Here is a 16,337-nt window from a genome sequence, read left to right as displayed (position 1 = left end):
ACACACACACACGGAGGCAGTATGCAACATTTGGCCATACACAACATAAATACAGCATTTTATCATATCTGTGTGAGCTTCAGCTTCTCTTTGTCCTGTGCTCCACAGCAATCCAAGCAGGGATTCATTTGCCATTTACTTGCTTGAGTAGCAAACGGGGGTTTCATAATGTAGCCTTTTTTCCTCTGCCTCACTCTCTATCTGTATGTTTGTGTAGCCCACCCACGAATATGATGCCCTAAGGCTCTGTCTGTCTTGAGGCCTCTGTGACCTAGGCCAAAGCTAAAGGCTCAAGGAGCAGTGCCAGAACAACACGAACGAACACACACACACACACACACACACACACACACACACACACACACACACACTAAAACCACATGACCTATGGATGAGAGCCCACCTGTCGCAAAAATGCCAAAATGTGGCTATAACCATCTCTGATCTGCGAGCATTCCCAGAGTGTACCAGCAAAGAACACACACATACTTGTACTCCTATCTTTGTGAGGACCCTCACTGACATAATGCATTCCCTAACCCCTCAACCTAACCTTTATCTAAACCTCACTGTGACCTAAATGTTCTAACCACATCACAACCCTCAAACAAGTCTTTGAAGAGGTAAGGACCAAAATGTCCTCACTCCGTTGGTTAAAAACATGCTCCGGTCCCTTAAAGGTCTACCTTAAAATGTTATTTATTCTGTATGCTGCTGAACCTGAGTGACGAATTCCGTTGTCCCATTTTTTTTTAACATGCTTGAATGACATAGACTGAACCTTGAACTATGAAGCAAGTAAAAGTGTACACACACACACAGGTTCTGGCAAATGAAACAATTAACAATTATTTACATTATCTCCTAATCTGCTGATTATTTTCTCAAGTAGTTATTAAACTGTTTTGTCAATATTTTGTCAGAAAATAGTGACAAATGACCTTTAAAAAATCCCAACAGCCCAAGCAGGCATCCTTAAATGTCTTCTTTTGTTGGAGCAACAGTCTTAAACCCAAAGATATTCAATTTACAACTGTAAAAGACAAAGAAAGGCATCGAATCCTCGCATTTAAGAAGCATTTCACTGCTGGAAATATGGTCTTTTCATAGAACTACGCTACCCAGCCCAATAAACGCTCTCGTGCGACTGATATAATGCAAGCTCGTCTGTTTTAACACAGGATACAAAATGGTGGCCAGCTAGTTACAAAAGATTTTGAATTACAGTTAAAGGTAAAATATTTTTCTGTAAAAATGTGACGCAGAATCTTAGCTCTTATTTGAGCACCACTGCTTTGTTTTACTGTTTGATCTCAGTTTTTTCAGTTTCCCTTTTCTTTTTACAGCACAGGAATCTGTATGGTGCCCACTTCCTGTTCACAAATTCTCACATTACAGCCAAACAGTGCACTAAAATATGTTTCTGAAAACTTCAGTCGACTAACTAACCTCTACAACCAAACACGCTTTAGAATAACCAAACACACACATATCTACTGTACATATGTACAAACATACATTTGCCATATTAAGTTCACTCACTGGCATATCAACATAAGTGTTGTTGTGCAAATATCAACATGAGGGAGGAAACTATCTGGCTGTGCAAACACACAGATGAGGGGCTACTCACATACAGATGTGTCCACCAAGCAACCACACACACACACTCAGACAAGCAAACACTCTCTCTTAAGCCTATGACAATAACCCCATGTCAACACACACACACCAACTCAACTCATAAATGCACAGATGGAGGGCCCGGACAGCCGTGTGTGCATTTGTGTGTTTGTGTGTATCTGTGCTGAGACAGCAGCTGTTTAATCAAAGTGACGGAGCCTCATTCTCAAGCTGCTGTTAATGAGTTTTCACTGCGAGTTTGCCGCACACAACTTTCACATGTATGCAAAACACACACAGACACTTAGAATCTTCAACCGGGGGGGCCAGTTATAATCTGGCTTTCAAAAGTCAAGGTGGACCGTGGACAATAAATCCAGTGACACCTCATTTCTAAACAGCATACCACCACTATGTCCCGTCCATCATTCACATAAACACCGCCTGCCTTCCCTCTCTGCTCGTACTACCTGTGGATTTGCCTTCCCTAAAATGAATGGCGCCTTTCTCCCTCCAACTGTGTCATAAATATACATCTCTCTAGGTCCAAACGAGGCCTGTCGTGATTCCTGCTCTTTGGGGTGGTGGTCTCCCCTTCATCTTCCCCCCCAGCACTGCGCCCCAATGTTTACCCTATGGGAGGGCCGGGGGATTGGACCCACATGTTGGCGGGTCCTATTTGCTTTAATAAGTTGGATTGGAGAGATTGAAAGGGGCCTTTTGGGTTAAATGACACCAAAGCCCAACAGGGCAAGAACCTCAGAGGCCCCCCGACTCTGATCTGGGCTCACATTTCCCCCTCCCCCCCATTTCTTTTCAGGTGCCTCGCTCTTTTTCTGAGGCTGATGGTAGGGGTGGTAGCTCTGGTGAGGATGATTATCCTGTCAAGGTAAATGTCATGATTTGGACGTAGCCTGTGATGGGTGGAGTAATTTGTTACTTGTCAGAGCAAAGACAAACAACGGGGATTGGACTGACAATCATACCTGTTAAGTACGCACATGTGGGAGATTTCTGTGTCAGAGTTGGTTCTCTCTCAAACACACGTATGTTCATCGCGCATTGTTTAAAGTATACACAAGAGGTCTCTGCCTCATTTTCACATCAATCAGTCTCTGTCTGGTTTCAGAAAGGATACAAATACAGAGTGCAGAGTGTCTACAGGTATCAGACACTTAGATTTAATGCTTTGCGGGGACTTTTTCAAGATATTTTTTAACCAAATTTAAGACAGATTTTTGAACAAATGATCTTTTTCTTATTCAAGCAGGTTAGTGTAAAGCTTAGTAGAAGTGTTGTTGCGATACTGAAATTTCCAACTTAGGGTAAAATACTGTGAGAAATATCGATATTTTTTACTATTTTCGATACCAAACATTGGGGGTGTAAAATTCAATGTCTTTATTAAAAGATAAATTAATCATAGGTATAGCATCTGAGGCTGACAAAAAAGGTTTGAACCTTTGAAGCTACAATCATTGCCATGGTAATCAACACCCAAATCAGTATTGAAATTCTGCGTTTTTTGTTGGGCTTTTTCTGGCTTTTTCACCAGTAAACTGGTAAATAGATGGCAAATGTCAAACACGAATGAGCTCAGTCATTGACAAATAGGAACTGAAAGATGAATTAATTAAATTAGATCAAATGTTTGTGGTAATTAAGGCCTCACAAATTTAAATTTAAGACTGTTTAACTACTTTAAACTACACTTAAAGACATTTTAAGACACCCTGTTGTGAAATTCACTGTGGTGCACATTTGGAGTATAAAAATGAATTATGTTAACCTCCACTGATGAAAATGCCTCCAGCTCTTCCTATAAATATATATTCATGAAATTATCCCAGCTCGACTAATAAATTCCTTCATGCTCTGCCCCCTACTCATAAACCCATACCACCTCCCTCCTTCCTACTCCTACACAAAATATTAACAACCTAATGGAAAGCCCATCAAGCTGTGTGATTATTTCCTGATGACACAGATGAGAATGGGGCCATATGGGTGCATAAAAATTCCTGGGAGACTTTCTCTCCTCTTCACTTTTCCCTGCATGCTGAGAAACTGCTGTGCTTGTAGGGCTGGGTATCATTTATATAATAAAGATACCAATACCAGTAGAGAACTTCATTAGATAGCTTTTCTTCTACTTCATTCGATACCCATCATGTGAATGGAAGCATTCAGTTGCCTCAAATGCCACCAGATGCCACAGGCATGTAGTAGAGCCATACTTTAAACGTTTTGGTTGCATCTTTGCAACTGCCAAATCCGTCAAATACACCCTGCTCGACTCCATGAGCTGAAGCTGCTACAGTAGTGGGCCAATCACATGTCACATTAGATTAAATGTTTGTGGTGTCTGCCTGCGAGCAAAACCATACAAATATCAGATCTGGGTACAAAAAACAATTGAACTCAAGTATTGTTTCACTGGAGAAGTTTCAATACTACTTGGTTTATTTTGGTCAATACCATAAAAGCTATCGGGTGCCAATACACAGCCCTATGCACATGCCAAAAAAAGTGACGGTCAGCAGTTTCTGATTTGACATAAACTTGCACCAAAGGACGGGAGGGATCAATGGAGCAAACAGGGGTCAGGTGGGGTTGAGACAAAACAAAAGCCCCTATAGATGTAGCCTTCACACACACAGGGTTGCACCCTTGTTGGTGCCCTATTAACCAGTTAATGTACTTTCCAGTCTGACGAGGAAAATCTCCACAGGCTCTTTATCAACTGCGGCCAAGATTTCTTTCCTTGTCATCATTATTACTGCATTAAACCAAACTGGCTTTTACCCTTTACGTCATGGGGCTTTTTAAAGTTTATTCTTTTTCCCTCTAAAGAAGTGCTCACTAATTCCTAAATCAAATGTGTGATGTGATCCCCACCCTTTTAATGAGCATTACCCCTGTTGACATTTTGATGAAATAAACCCCATGTAAACAGATAACACGCAGCAGTGTCCAATGTGAGGCAGTCTGCGCTGAATGTGGGCCACTGGCTGCATCTAGTGGTCACACACTGCAACTACAGCAACCAAACCTCAGGCTACACAGGAAGGAAGATGTTGTAAATAAAGAAAAATACGACTTTCACTTTGCCGTGGTGACACAAAGTGAAGCAATGTAGGTCGTTGCTATGCATGGACTATATGTGGTGCAGTGTGAGTTGTCGTCACCTTGCAGGAGGAAGCCAGCAGGGAGCCGTCCCGTTTCCAGCTCAGACTCTGCAGCTGGTCACCATGCTGCTCCAGAGCTGCAGACACACACACACCATCATTTAGAGATATGAGAGAGGGACAGGACTAGTGGGACAATGTCCACATAGGTCAGGAACAAAAAAGGAAAAGGAACATATGATGCTACCCACTGTGAACACAGAATGACACACATACACAGACAAGACATGACAGAAAACAACTGAGAGGTCACTGCAGGAGAAATGCAGGGGAGAAATGAAGCCATAAAACAAGCTTACACACAATAATACAGAGTATGGGTGATTTAAGAAAGGATCTTATGACCCAATAGAGACATTATGAGCATGACACGTATTAGGCTGCGGTGCCATAAGTGAGCACAGCACGGCTTGTGTGAATTCTTCAGTTTCAATATGACACCAAACAGATGAAAAGAGATGAAAGGTGCACTTGTTAAGGCATTACACACCAAGAGAGTTGACATGATCTCAAACAATAAAACACACTCATTCAAATATAGATTTCTGTCATTCAGACCTTGTTCCTCAACCACATATGAATGAGGAATGAGAGTGATGAAGGACAGCGTGTGGGGGGTACAGCTCATGAAAAGTTGGATCAGCAGTGAGCAGCAGCAGCCAGGCCAGCTGTCATGGGATGGGGGAGTGTTTGTGTGTGTGGAAGGGGGGGAAGGTTTGAGGCCAGAGGATAGTGACTGCATCCTGAGGCCAGTCTGGGGAGACTGGGACCAGGACAGCGAACCAAAACATTACCTCTGCTGCTCCGGCACTTAGACAGAGCCACAGGGCTGTAAAACGTAGGCAGTGTCAGTCAGACAGTCTCCAACGAAGAAAAGGAAACCAACCACTTCACTCCAAATGTATATATATATATATTAATGTTGCACATAGAAACAAAACAGGCCACAACAAAAATTGAAGACTAACTGACAGAGACTGACATGTTAAATGCAGACAGTGCATGATGTACGACAAAGACTTTGACAAAATTAATTTGGGTTGCGATGTGTGTTTTGATATAACAAGGTGTCTACAGGTATCACTTAAATTTAATGCTTTTAAAGACGTTTTGTCAACCAAATTTAAAAGGTCCAGTATGTATGATTTAAGGGATATATTGGAAGAAATAGAATAAAACAAAATAAATATGTTTTCCTTAGTGTATAATCACCTGAAAATAAAAATCATTGTTATTTCGTTACCTCAGAATAAGCAGTTTATATCTACATTGTGGGCAGGTTCTTGTTTATAGAGACCACCATGTTGCACCACCATGTTTCTACATAAGACCAACCAAGCACTGGCTCTACACTGGACCATTCGTGCTTTTGTGTTGGCCACTGTAGTTGGCAGCCCCTCTGCGACGAGAGTGCTGGAAAAACATTGATTTTTGTAATGTAAAACTGCTTTATTCAGTGTTTCTACCAGCATAAAACACCAGTCTGTTTGTTCTAGAGAGGCAGAGACCTCTGCGGATAAATCAGTTAAAACCTCTTGAACATCTAGGGCCGTATTCACAAAGCTTCCTAGCACAAGAAAATTCTTAGAATTGTGACGTTTTCTTAGAAATTTCCCTTAAAGTTAAGGCTAGGTCCTTGCAAATTTAAAAGTTTTTCACAAAGTGTCTTAACCCGTTAGGAGTAGGGAGGAGGACTTTTAGGAGCATTAAGAGTTTCTTAAGCAGAGGAGAAAATGGTGGAAACACAAAGAGGTCGGAGAAATATCCTCCAAACACTGGATGAATGCAATTATGCCAGAAATAAAATTATAACAACACTAAGATATTTGGAAAACTGGAAAAATGCATCAATGCAGCAGTGATGACTTGAGTCCATCTCAACCTTCCATCAGCAGAGTGATCACACTAACAATGACAACACTTTCACAGTCAGGAGCTCATTTCATTTCCACTGGGTGTCCACACCTTGCAGGCCCACAAAAAGTCATGTCTGTGACAACCAATCACATCTGTTAAAAGAATGCATCATACCTCGAAACGGGGTCAACCACACTCACTAACAGTTTCTGTCCCTTCCTTGCTCAGAGTTGCTCTGAGAACTTTCCTGAATCACTCCTAAGCTAGGACTCCTTAGTAAAAATTTTAGGCTAAGTTAGGAGCTCTCTGAGAGTTTTTTCAGAATGTTTGAGAATACGGCCCCAGGTCTGTTTGCTTTGAAGAGGAAGAGACCTCTGCGGATAATGTGGCTCCTGGTAAAAACCTCCTGAAGAATGAACACTGAAGGAGTTCTAACTGGGAGAAGTGTCAGCTGGTTGCAATCTGCAATCCTCACCAATAGATACTACTAAATCCGACACATTCCTGTTTGAGCATTGCATTTAAGTATGAAGTTTAGTATATATTTGGTCCCATGCAGAGGTAATATGGTTATAAGAGTGAGTTAGGTTAATCTGCATTTTGTCAACAGGTAAGTCCAAGTATAAGGTAAAAAAAACAAAACAAAACAAAAAACAAAACAAAACAGTATTTCGTGCGGTGGTAGGTTTAAAGGTTTGTAACATCAGAAATGTGAACTTTCACGCAGAAGATCTTGACTGGTTTTGACAATTAAAAGATGGATAAATGAAATTAGATACATTTTGGGCATTTTTTTAGACCTCAGGAACTCTCATCTAAGACTATTAAATGACTTTTAAGGCCTAGTATTTATCAAATTGAATTTAAGACTTACTTTTTAATGACCCGCAGACACCTTGTATAAACTGTGTGCTTCAATGTGTGTACATGCGCTGCTCACGTCGCCACCTGTAGCTACCTGCGAGTGGTGCATCCTGGCGGCTGGTGTCCCAAATCAGAGGGGACTTGGTGGCGCCGACAGCCAGCAGGCCAGAGGAGGTGGGGTGGAAGAGCACCAGCTCCAGCCTGCCCTGACCAGGACGCAGGGTCAGCTCCGGACTGCTGGGCTGCTCCAGCTCTGGATCACACAGACGCCACAGCTTCACCTGAACACAGACAGAGAGAGGGACTTTAACTTTACCACATCTTAGAGTTCACCAGCAGAAACTTTTCTCCATCCTCTTCGATGGAAATAGTTCTCAAACCTCAGCTCCTTTGAACATTAAATGAAAGGGTTTTGATCTGCGGCTCTGACAGCTGTTTTCTGAAGCCACACCAGACAAGACAGGCTGGTGTGACTAACCCAGCAGCCAACTGAAGTCAGTTCGTGCTGTGGACATCTTGCCTTCCAGATGGAGCAGACCGGGAGGATCACGACAAGTCGAGATGCAGCATCACAGCCAGAGATATGGCGCAAGTCTCTAACTGTTCTATCTAAACGGTGCTACCGTACTGCATTAGTTGGGGTTTGGGTTCAGCTTTGGATTTCTTGTTAATGCTGACATATGACAGCAGATGAAACGATTGTGCATTAGATCATTTTAAGTTAATCAAAATACTCATATTTCACAAGTAGGAGCATTCGTTTAGTTTCACTTTAATTGGCTTGCTCAGCACAGCCCTGTTAATGAAACAATATACCCTGCTGGCAACAGATAAAAGGAATCAAAGTGCGCTGCAGATGCCGGGCACTGCAGACCACTCTAGTGCGTGTGTGTGTGTGTGTGTGTGTGGCAGTAGCTGCATGTGTTTGCACAGCTCCCTGAGGTAAACCGAGCTGCTGAGTCTAAGGATGCAGACCCACACTCAGCAGATTCCAGTAAGCTAGGGCACCTGTGGCCGAGGATAATGTGCTGAGAGGAGAGAGTCTTCAAAAGGTTTAAATAACAAAAAACTGGGCAGGTTCATATCCTATTCCGAGCGCTGCCAGGAACAACAAAGCCCGAGAGGACAGAAAGAGGACTTACTACATGTAAGTATTCGACAACAAAATCAATACGAAGAAAGAGAAAAGGAATCTCACCGTTTCATCTCCGGCGCATGTTGCCAGGAGACTTTCATCAAAAGGAGAGAAGTCCATATCAGTCACCAGATCTGACGGAGGGGAGGGAAAACAAATGGAAAATAAAAATTAGATTAGGGTCACAGCTGTCTGGCTTAATTTCCTTTCTGAGCAAAGGCATTTGCATTCCTCATGTGATTCTGTTTTTTTGAGAAACCAGAGTGTCCTTGAGGGTCGGAGCAGTGACAGTTATGAAGAGGGACGCTACCTGAATGGCAGGAGATCTGCGTGACTGTCCACTGGCCATCTGAACCAGGTTTGACCGAGGACACGCCCAGCATACCTCCACCTGCAGACACAGAAAATGTCATTAATCATACTATTTAAATCTTCTCCTACACCTTTGTAGTGTGGGGAAATTTCAGGGTCACAATAGGGCACTGCAAATTAACCCATCTCCTATACCAGTGGTTCCCAACTGGTCCAGCCACAGGGTCCAGATTTCTCCTTAGTCATTTTTTTACGGTCCACACAGTTTAACATAATGAGCACTGGTCACTTAATCACTCACTCTACAGCAGGAAATGGCACTTCAAAATAAAAGCTGTGTGCCAGAAATTCACTGAACTTCTAAATAGTGTGTGGTTTTTTTACAAATTTGACACATTCCTCATTCATGTGCGGTCCATTCAGAATGGACCTGCGACCCACCAGTTGGGAACCACTGTCCTAAACAATAAACTTCATCAACGATAAGAACTGTGGCACTTTATACGAAAGCTCAGTAATAACATGGTAATAGTAGGGTAACAGTTTGATAATAAAGATGTAATAATAAGATAATACATGTAATTAACAAAGTAATAACTATTAACGATGGGTATTAGGGATGGGAATTGATACGATTTTATTGATACCAATGTCATTATCAATTCTGCTTATCGGTTAGATTCCTCATTGGTTCCCTTATTGATTTCTGATCATTTTTTGAGGTGCAGTAGTTAGCGTTGTCGCCTCACAGCAAGAGGGTTTCCTGGTTTGAACCCTGGGTGGGGGAGCCCTTCTGTGCGGAGTTTGCATGCTCTCCCCGTGTCAGCGTGGGTTTTATCAGGGTACTCCAGCTTCCTCCCAAAGTCCAAAGACATGCACGTAGGTGGCCGTAGGTGTGAATGTGAGTGTGAATGGTTGTCTGTCTCTATGTGTCAGCCCTGCAAGAGTCTGGCGACCTGTCCAGGGTGTACCCCGCTTCTCGCTCAGTGTCAGCTGGGATAGGCTCCAGCCCCCCTGCGACCCCTAACAGAGTAAGCGGTTATGGTAAAAAATGAATAGCCAAAGAAAAAAATACAGCTCAGCCTTCTTGCATCATTTTAAAGACATTAAAAGCAGCACTGCTGTGATCTTTCATCATGAAAAGACGCTACGCTTTGGACCATTTTGTCTTCCCACTATGGCTCCTTCTTGTCTCAAGGTTCCGGTAACATAGACGTATAAATTTGATGTCACTGTTTTGCAATGCACATCTGTCGGAAAAACTTGTCAGCATCTATAAAAGGAATTGATAACCTCTGAGGCATATGATTTCCATGGATTTCGCCTGTAACTTGTAACAAGGGGCCAGAAATAAATGGTTATTATAGGGCAACACATTTAAAGATTTGAATGCAGTAACCTGCTAACAATAAAATTGCTATATTAGCACAATGTTTGGATTAAAATATTGTAATATGGTGACATTAATGGGGTTATAACATTATATCAATGAGGAGGAAATACAGGTCAAGGGTACCTCTTTATCAAACTATCAAACCACTATTACCATGTTATAATCGAGCTGTAAAGTCCAACCCAAAACACAAAAAAATGATGTTGTTCTTCCAAGGAAATCCTCTGTCAGTCTGCCTGAAGCAAACGTTTCTGTTGTTGACCGCACTTTTACAGCCTTACCAGCCTGCTCGCTGTTGAAGGCCACCAGCTTGGAGCTCGCTTTGATGTGGTTCCCCTGGCAGGAGAAGGAGCCAGCTTGGACGTTGTTGATCCATCCCTGGATTTAAAAACGTGGAGAGCACGAGTAAGGGATTACAATGGATGAAACAAGGGTGTGATAAATGCACACAGATAATTGAGGTCAATCAACAAAACAGAGAGGAAAAGTCTTTCAAGCCCAAGAATCCTGGGTATTCACTTGACATGTCTACACAAGAGCACAATCAAGCAGCTGCAATGAAGAAAGAATCCAACTAAATAATATAAAGAAGCACACATGACCAAGTTGCCGTCACAGCTCGAATAAAACAAAGTGAACACTGAAATAAACAGGAAGGATCTAGCTGAGAGCACGCACAGATAAGTGCTACTAAATGAACAGAGTGTTGAGGAAGTGGAAGGGCTCCCTGCGTCGCACAGCAGAGAACTTTAGAAACCTCTTTCAGCATTAACAAGGCGAGAGCAGTGAGAGGACTGAGTGGCTGTACAACACGCTCCAGCAACTGCTGCTGCGCTGTCACAGACCAACCATAACAGACACTCGGCCCACAGAGGGCACTTCAGAAGCATGCGTTCATTTTAACAGGGTCTGTCAAAAGACAAGTTGACAACAAATGCAAATGTGTCCCTGGTGAGACACAAGCCCACGCTTCACTCTCAGTTTACGTTGGGAGTGAAATAACAATCCTGAACTTGTGTTTATCATCACGCCTGAGATTATTAGTTATTACTAGGGCTGTAAGGAAAACTCAGCATCCAGAGAGAAAAAAAATGCTGTATCTTGAGCTTCTTTTCCTGCATGGAAAAGACACTCTTTATATTATAAAAGGCTAGGACATGATTATATACTAAGGGGGACACACCCCTCTATATATTTAGATACGCTCAAAATGTCCCTCCAGTATATCTATATAAAAAAGCCATGCTACAACAGGCAGCCACTGCCATCCAAAATAATCATTAGCAAATGTCATCATAATCATAATAAACTTAAAAATGTGCTGCTATAGATGTTAACTTAAGTCGAGCCCAGATAAACATTGTCTCTTTCTGCTCACTTCTGGTCAGAAGGCTCATCCTGTGTATACGGTAGGACTCTTCACCTCCAACATATGGACACTGGATTAAGGATGTTATGTATTATTTACAATTGGAGAAAATCTGTTGTTTTATTACAGGATCAATTGCAGGCTTCTGTGCAACCTGGCAGCCATTTTTAACTTTTTTAGCAAATATGAAACATGTAATACTCCCCTACTTCTGTCACACAAGTTAATTAATTTGTCATCCCTTTTTTTTCTTTTATTATTTTTTTCTAATTTATATTTATTTTTAAAATTATTTTTCTTTTTTCTATTTATGTATATATATTTGGAAAATTCTTTAATTTCTTTTTTTTTTTTGAGTTTATTTATTTATTTTTTGTTTTTGACTTTTATTTCCTTTCGCTGGTCTGACTTTCTCTGTTTGTTTCTGGGCTGGCGGGTGGGTGGGGTTGATTTCTGTCCTTGTTGGGTCTATGTTTGTTTACTGATGCTTTGTGCACCTTAGTGAATTATCAATAATATCAATACAAATATCTAAACAAAATGCCACTATTATTACTACCAGTTCTAGTTTAAAATGTATGGTTTGTGTTGCTGTACCTCAGCAGAAGCTGTGGGTCGGTACAATCGCGTCAAATGTATTAAAAAGTGGAAACTAGGATGTGATATGAGCTTCATGTGGGTTAGATCATTGCTTTATTGTTATAGCTTTGAGTGAGCATGTGCCGACTGTGCATGCAGCCTGTTGCAGTATATTTTTACCTCTTGAATGTATAGATTAATTCAACATACAATGCACATAACTGTACATATTTCTTATGTTTAGTCTAATTCTATTGTTGTTTTATTCTGCTGATGTAGTTAAATTTTCACACTTTTTACACTTTTAATTTTATATCTTATGTATTAATGTTAAACACAGTAGCATAATGCACATTTCATATCCACCTAATTTTATTTTATTGCTTTATATGTACACACTTTATGTCATACTCTTATTCTTACTTCATATAACTCTATTCTTCACATCGGAGCAACTGTATCGAATCATAATTTCCCCTCTGGGATCAATTAAGTATTTCTGAATCTGATTCTGATTTTGTGAAGTGTTAGTATGTCATAAAACGGTCATAAAAATGTCATAAAAACATTTCAAAAGTAATTTAAAAAGCCCAGTGTGTGCACATTTCTTGCACGGCCCTCAATCATATCCCGGCTCTCTGAAACTGAACTTTGAGAACTCCTGATCTGAGATTTTTGTGTCAAAATGTTCCAAAATGGTCATTTTAGCCTTGCTTCCCCTTAATATATCAATTTGGGTCAATGTGTACAAGACCTGGTTTGAGTTTTCTGCATTTTCCTCAGGATTAAAGAGACAGACTGTGAATCCATCCACAGGCCCATGATTAGAAAGCACCTTGGCACCAAAAACAGTTATAAGGGGACTAAGGGACACCCTGGTGCCAGCCAAATAAGAGCTGACTAAATTAGACTCCTCCTGTGACCACTCTTTGAGACCATGTGGAAAACTCAAGCTGTTGTGAATAATCTGAGAAGGAGACATCCCTTGCCCCATTTCCTCTCTTCTACAGTGACATGTCAGCTCCTGTCACATGACTATCATCAGCACAGGAATAGGCGGAATCACACATATTGGGTCTGCTGAATGGAGGGCTGGTTTGACATTCACGGCAGCAAAGCACCACCTGCTGTCTCAAACCCCTGTGCAGAGACTGGGGAGATAGCAGGGCCGTCTGCTGTCTGTAAATACCAGGCATTTTACTGCCTCAGTAAAAACAAGGTGAGGGATTACATAACCCACCTCAGCAGGGAAAGCTGCAGGCGTTTGCAACTTGAAACAAATGCACCCAGAAGATGAGGAAAAATGGCAGATTTGTATGCAAGACACTGCACTCCCGTCCAGACATGTCGCCTCCTCTCCAGTCTCCAGCCTACAGGACAACTATCACTGACAGAGGCATCATGACAGGAGTATCACTTATCGCATTTACCAGTCAAATTTTTATCTTTCCCTTTCACTCACCCGCAGCAAATCTGTGCAGGTCCAACAAAGCACCAAGCGTGCAGTCAAATTGTGCAACCCCACATTAAAACACAATGTCAGTCAGCTGTAGTAAAATAGCATGATGATGGGCGTCACTGCAACATCCTATGGAGGCTAGCAGCTCTGTGCAGCCACATGGCTCCTAGTTTCACTACTAGCCCAACAGTTCGTGTGAATACTGGTGTGTGAGTTAAGATTTTATGTCTCAATCAAGCAGCCTTCCAGATGCAGGAAGTTCAACATCCCTCACAGGCAGGCGTTCCCCCCAAACACAACTTCAGTAGCACAGCTAATAACCCAAGCTAATGTTAGCTAGGAGAAGTGGGTCCCCAAAGACGCTCGCGAGCTACTCACATCTTTCTTGGCAATTTTCGGAGTGGTGTTTTTGAATTTGGAGGTCTTAAAGCGATTCATGCTGCCCTCTCAAATTGACTTTCGTGCCTTCCGGGTGTCTCTGTCGAGCTGGTTGGTACTCGGCAGAGGACTCCTGCTTACAGCTGACAGTTCAGGTTGGCCGCGCGGGGTGCGCTCGCTTTGGCTCGCGGAGCTGCCCGCTTGAGCGGAGTTAGCTTTTCTAACACGGGAGCGCACCTTGCTCTGTCACGTGCTGCCCCGGGTATTAAAACACCTGCATCCTTTTACCTGACACTTGTGATGTAATGACACTCATAATGTTTGAATACTTAGAGTGAATTGTGTGTTGGAGCCACATGTCAATAGCTCATAAAAAGAAGATTTAAAGGGATAGTTCTTTTTTTTTTTAAGTAGTGTTGAATGGGATGCTTATCCATAGATTGTATATTACATACAGTAGATGTCAGTCGGCACACCCCCAGTTTGGAGAAGCAGGCCGGACTCCAACATGGAAGCCAAGCAATATACTGCATGGGTTTACTCAGGGTACTCCAGCTTCCTCCCACAGTCCAAAGACATGCATGTTAATTGGTGACCCTAAATTGCCCTTAGGTGTGAATGTGAGTGTGAATGGTTGTCTGTCTCTATATGTCAGCCCTGTGATAGTCTGGCTAGTGTACCCGGCCTCTCGCCCAATGTCAGCTGGGATAGGCTCCAGCCCCCCTGCAACCCCCAAAAGGATAAGTGGTTCTACCGCTAAGATGTGGCCAGAGAATTTAACTAACACACTTCATTTGCAAAGGATAAAATGTGCCGTAACAGACAGGCTCCCACGATTCAATAAAACCTGGAAACGCCTCATATCATATCTTGCAACCACAGCAGCTGAGATGCAGGTATGGGAGGGTAGACCTGTGATTATGGGGATAATGGTTAAGCTTGTTATTGATTTCTTTTTTATTATCCTATGGTGATGTAATTGCATTTTATTTTTTACTACCTTATTCAGTTTTACCTTTGTCCCTATTACAACATTTGATCTATTGATCTCAAGGTATCATGCGCGACTGTACTGTTCAGGAAAATGAGCCTTAAATATAGGTGTGGAATATATGTGGAGTCCATCTGCTCAATAAAATATATTTTTTTAAAAACCAATATGAGTTTAAGTGTAAGCTATATTTACAACATTTTCACTGCTTTATCTTAATGTCAGACTGTGACAACAACAGGAAAATGGAGCTATTTTAACGTTCTCTTCCAAGCCAGACTCCATTGAGAAAAACGGTGATTTAACACTGCTGAGCAAATGAGCTGCTGGTCTACCACTGTCTCAATCTGTTATTTTGTTTGTTTTATCGTGTGACTCTGCAATTTTAAAGTATTATTCAGATTCCCTAAAGTCACACAATAACACAACTAACTAAATGAACAAAGCAGCGACAGGCCAGCAGCTCCATGTTCAAAGAACTAAAATAACTGTAGTTTTTGTCAATGGAGTCTGGTGGCGTTGCAAGAGCATAGATAAGAAACTGAAGTCATCAATGGCTTTCCTGCTGGAATGGGCTTTCTAACGGAAATGTAAAGCTGTGAAAATACTCTCAGTATAACATACACTTAAACTGATAACAATTTTTTAGGTGGGACTTTTTTTAAGGTGGCTAAAATACAGTAAAACTACAAATAAATGCCCAGTTCCTTTTACTAGCCTGGTGTGGCTACACATTTGGACAAATAAAGGCCTGTCTCAATTAGACCCCTGGTCTGGTTGCCAAGCAAGTAATATTCAAACTGGTTTAAATAAACAATTGATTGCGTTTCTGAATTTAGCAACAGTTTTGTGTGAAAGGAATTAAAAGCCTGTCCCAAATACAGGCCTGTTGAATTAAGTGAGCAAATAATAGCCGGGGCTATTAATTGAAGTTTTGCTGTACATTTTATTGCTGCCCGTCCACAGCAGCTTCTCTGTCTGCCTGCTTCTCCAAACTAGGGGCATGCCAACTTTTACTCTAAGTAATAAACTGACTATGGATGAGTACCCCACTGCCCCACTTAAAAAAAAAAACACACACGAACTATCCCTTTAAGATAAACCTCTGCGACTCGTTTTTCTCGACAGAGCACCATCTTGACTAACAGAACATCTTTGCGCTCTAGGTGACGCCCACTCCGGCCCGCAC

The 16,337-nt window shown here is 41.8% G+C and overlaps 1 protein-coding gene across 1 annotated transcript in view; it reads right to left on the bottom strand.

Moving 5' to 3' along the window:
• coro7 (coronin 7) overlaps positions 1-14,318 on the bottom strand; it is a 156,335-nt gene extending 142,017 nt beyond the window's left edge. Inside the window, exons 1-6 of the mRNA XM_050069936.1 lie at positions 14,158-14,318; positions 10,654-10,750; positions 8,978-9,058; positions 8,731-8,801; positions 7,627-7,813; positions 4,812-4,888 (exon numbers count right to left, since the gene is read on the bottom strand). Coding sequence (XP_049925893.1) covers positions 4,812-4,888; positions 7,627-7,813; positions 8,731-8,801; positions 8,978-9,058; positions 10,654-10,750; positions 14,158-14,217 — 573 coding nt within the window. The 5' untranslated portion in view covers positions 14,218-14,318. The remainder of the gene's footprint in view (positions 1-4,811; positions 4,889-7,626; positions 7,814-8,730; positions 8,802-8,977; positions 9,059-10,653; positions 10,751-14,157) is intronic.
• Positions 14,319-16,337: the final 2,019 nt, after the last annotated feature.

Source organism: Epinephelus moara, chromosome 18 (assembly GCF_006386435.1).
Source record: "Epinephelus moara isolate mb chromosome 18, YSFRI_EMoa_1.0, whole genome shotgun sequence".
In the NCBI taxonomy this organism is placed as follows: domain Eukaryota; kingdom Metazoa; phylum Chordata; class Actinopteri; order Perciformes; family Serranidae; genus Epinephelus; species Epinephelus moara.
The sequence above is the reverse complement of the archived record's forward strand: the minus strand, read 5'-3'. Positions and strand labels throughout refer to the sequence as shown.